General features: G+C 39.4%; 1 protein-coding gene across 1 annotated transcript in view; it reads right to left on the reverse strand.

Moving 5' to 3' along the window:
- The window catches only part of Ndc80 (NDC80 kinetochore complex component), a 38602-nt gene that overhangs the window by 27988 nt on the left and 6116 nt on the right, over positions 1-4498 (reverse strand). Inside the window, exons 4-6 of the mRNA XM_031368726.1 lie at positions 3730-3853; positions 3463-3635; positions 1457-1559 (exon numbers count right to left, since the gene is read on the reverse strand). Coding sequence (XP_031224586.1) covers positions 1457-1559; positions 3463-3635; positions 3730-3853 — 400 coding nt within the window. The remainder of the gene's footprint in view (positions 1-1456; positions 1560-3462; positions 3636-3729; positions 3854-4498) is intronic.

A 4498-nucleotide genomic window follows, 5' to 3' on the forward strand; every position in this document is an offset into this window, starting at 1 on the left:
TAGCACTGAGCAGACTGCAGTAGGGTTAAAGTTAAAGCTGGATGCAGGGCACACACTGTAGTTCTAGCACTGAGCAGACTGCAGTAGGGTTAAAGTTAAAGCTGGATGCAGGGGTACACACTTGTAGTTCTAGCACTGAGCAGACTGCAGTAGGGTTAAAGTTAAAGCTGGATGCAGGGCACACACTGTAGCTCTAACCCTGAGCAGACTGCAGTAGGGAGATTATTATTATGCAGTAGGGAGAGTATTTGAAACCAGCGTTTGAGCAACAGTGAGATCCACTCTGAAAAAACCCAAACAACCAGGACAAGGTCTAAATCGACAGCAGAGGCAGAGAGTAAGATATAAAACTATGAAAACAAGCTGTTTTAAAATTTCCAAACAGGTAAGAGTTTAAAACAATGCCCATCCACAGGCACAAAAATGCTCACACACAGCTGACAGAGACAGGGTTTTTTTGTGTAAACCAGGTTGGCCTTGAAATCTGAGATCCGCTTGCCTCTGTTTCTTGAGTGCTAGGACTAAAGGAGTATGCCACCACACATGGTGACAGATATTTTAGATAGCCACAAGTATCCCTGGAAGATTTGTCAGTATGTGGCTTAAAAAATAGACAGTCACCCACGACTTAATGATGAAGATACATTCTGAGAAACAATCAGGTGATTTTTGTCGTGTGAACACTATAGAGTACTTATGCAGACCTAGGGAGTATAGATCAATTTGATGTGGCCTCTTGATCGAGTCAAGAGACGTGAGACAAGAGGCTGCTGCTAGAATAACATGGTACCATTTTACAGTGAACATTCTTTGTTTTAGATAAGTAGTACACTCTAAACATGTTGGGCAGCATAACTCCATGTGCTATATACTTTTATATGGCTGCAGCACAGGTTTATATCATAGTCATTAGATATGGGCACATTTTACAATGGTCCATCACTAAGTGATAGAAATGTTCATATCTGTGATAATTTTATGGGACCACCATGTCAGCATTCGACACATGTTTATAGAGTAAATAGGACTTTGGTAGGACCACCCCAGATTCAACTCCAAATACCATAAAACCAAATAAAGCTATATCCAAAGAAAATGATTTAAGTTGTCTATAAAGTTGGGAGAACACTCATTTTATATTTCCCCCCAATTATTACTAATTTTGGATGAATACTGATTTCATTTTGAAAAAAGGAGAAAATGAATTTCATGAAGAAAAACTATGGACTCATTTTTATCTAAGCTGTAACACCTCAAGAGAACAATTTCTGTGTCAGGCAGAACTTCTCTCTGCCCACAGTTTGAAGAACTTCAAATCAAATGTGATTTGAAAACTGAAGCAGATTTTCAGGCAAGCTGCAAAAGTAAAATGGGGAGAGAAATGGGAAAATCTCTGTGAGGAAAAGAAAAGAACAAGACCCAAATGTTTAAAGGTAACAAACTATTAGCTAAATACCTTGATGCAGTCTGTTAGCCACACCAAGGCGGCCACGATGTGAGGCCATGTGTGAGGGGCTCCCACTGTATACATGGAGCTCTTGGACAGTGCAAAGGGATACCTATGAGAAACCAGGGGGAAAAGGTGCCATCACATTAGGAAGCATAACAGTTGCATTAGAAGTTACAGTTTAAAGATCCATATACACTGGTGTAGTCCTAGCTTGTTGTGAAGGTATTTGAGTCTATCCTCGTAATCAAGGGTTTTGCATATTTATTCAATTTCACAGATTACTTTGCACTTAAAATTCCTTACATTGCAGTATTTAACTACCAAGTATAGTAGGTATCTTCCTGAATTCAGTGTATTTCTATTACACATTTGTGATTATCTGTCACGAAATCTTCTTCCCTTCTTGTGTTTCTTCTTCTTTTTCCTTTTTTGTTTTTGGTTTTACTTTATAGCCCATAGTCCTTCTTCCTCAGTTTCCCCAAGTGTTGGGATCATAGGTGTATAGTACCACATTTGGTCTGTACTTAGTCATTATATATATTGTATGTATGTTTTTTAACTTTATCTTTGTGCTGCTTAATTTTGTCAACTAGGCACAAAAGATGGAACATCAATAAAGGAATTGCCTCCATTAGGTTGGCCCGTGGGCATGTCTGTGGAGCACTTTCTTAACTGATGACTGATGGGAAAGAGCTTAGTCCACTGTGGGCTGTACCTCTCTTGGGCAGGTGGTGCTGGGCTGTAGGAGAAAGCAAACTGAGCAAGCCACAGAGAACAAGCCAGTAAGTAGTTTCCCTCCATGGCTCCTGCTTGAGTTACCGCTCTCACTTTACTCAGTGATCAATGTCAGGAATATGTAAACCACATAAACCCAATTTGCTTTGCTCTGTGTTTTATCAAGTATCAGAAAAGCAAATTGAGATGGCTTCATGGTTTTTACCATCAAGGCCCTTACTGTTACAGTTCTGTTACTATAAACTGTGGTAACCAGGCTGCCCCTTATTCATGGTTCTTTGAGACAGGATCTCACCAGGAAGCTTTGGCTAGCCTAGTATTCACTATGAAGACCAGGGTAGTCTGAACTCAGAGATCTCAGACTGCTGGGATTAAAGGCTTGCATGACCATACCAGGCTGTACTTCATATTCCTTGTTGTTTGAGCCTTATAATCTATTCCCCAAAGTCCTGTAGTACCGTATTGCTATGGTCCAAATGCTTATTCTGTAGAATTCATGTTGGGAACTTAGTCTCCAGTTATATATTAACGATACAGAGATGAGACCTTTGGGAGATGACTGTTAAGAGCCCATATAAATGAATCCATTTCTGTACTAATGGGCTAGGAGTGAAGGAGTGGTCTTGTTAGAAATGTAATCTCTTTGACACATTTGCTTTCTTGCTATATAGCAAGTCTAGCATGTCACAACCCACCAAGAAAGCCCTTCCTTATTAGAGGCTGGTAGATGCTGAAGCCATGCTTTGGGGCTTCCTGTCCATCATAAGCAAGAATTAAGCCACTCACTCACGTTGTTTCAAGCCCACAGATTTTCTGTATCAAGTAGTCTAATGTCTATATATACCTTACAATATATATTACATAAATATATATGTACTTTATACTTTTAATTTTATGTATATGGATGTTTTGGTTGCATCTGGCTCCACATATGTGTTTGGAGGCCAGAAGATGAATTGCTATATATGATTGTGAGCCACCACGTGGGTGCTGAGACCCTAACCTGAGTCCTCTGGAAGAGCAGTCATCACTCCTGAGCACTGAGCACTTTAGTTAAATGACTTCTACATTTTATGAATTACAGAGTATTGGTGTTTTGATACAGGAACAAAAAAGTCGAATGCTCCACTGTCTATTAATTTTCCTTTCTCTTCAATTTATTCTACAATTGCTCATCTTAAAACTAACCCAAACTATTCACAAACTTATTAGAAGTCTTCCTTCATTTGTTTCTTCTCTGTGACCTGATAAGGTCTCTAGATTAATGGAAAACATACCCAAGTTCTTTAAAAATTCTTGGGACCTCTTCTTCACATTTTGTATCTGGAAGTTCATATGATGGGCACAGAAAGCCATAAAGAAAGGCGAAGATCTTTAGGAAATCTTTAGTAGATGGAGCTTGTAGAGACTTCATGGATACACTATATACATAACCATTTTCTGTAAGAAACTACAAACATCTTTATGAAGCATTGCAAGTTTTGGACTAGAAAAATTATTGGATACAAAAGCACTCAATTCAGACAAATTAAATTACTGAATACCTCATAGAGTTGTCGAATACACTGCTGAATGAATGCTTTGTCATTAAGGGGTCTTGGGTCCTTGATTTTTTCAGAACTGGAAAATATACCAAGTTGACTATTCCTGGATCCATATCCGCTTGTCCTAGAAGTATATTTTTAAAAGTGTATATTATTTCGAGGCTATACATAACATACACATGAGGTTACAGGAGTTTGTTTCAGGCATAGAACGAGGTGGAAACAAAATGTGCTCCGGGACTGAGGATACAGCTCAGTGTTCTGTTCAGCACACACAGTCCTCCATCCCCAGCACCACATTGCCACTACCACTCATTATCCTTGATGGTACGCTTCCAGGACACAGTCTTCTGCACAAGTCTGTTCAGTGACCTAAGCACTCCCATGTCTACTGACCCACGGCCGCTGCCTTACTTCTACTCACTTGCCACTATTCTTAGTGAAAAAACTGTCTTGAGTATTGAGTTAACATATGCAAAGAACTTAAAACATCTGACCTTTGTGAAAACTCAGTAAACATTAGATTCTGTAAATATGTATCTCTATCCATCAGTCCTTAGAACTGCTCTAAAAGGAGATACTGCAATTATCTTAAAAAAAAAAGGATGTTTTTATCTGTGTGCAGTGTGTTTGTATAAATATGTGCCACACACACACACACGTGTGTGTGTGTGTGTGTGAGAGAGAGAGAGAGATAGAGACAGAGAGAGGGAGGGAGGGAGAAAGAGAGAGAGAGACAGAGACAGAGAGAGAGACAGAGACAGAGAGA

Source organism: Mastomys coucha, unplaced genomic scaffold (genome assembly GCF_008632895.1).
Source record: "Mastomys coucha isolate ucsf_1 unplaced genomic scaffold, UCSF_Mcou_1 pScaffold14, whole genome shotgun sequence".
NCBI classification, from domain to species: domain Eukaryota; kingdom Metazoa; phylum Chordata; class Mammalia; order Rodentia; family Muridae; genus Mastomys; species Mastomys coucha.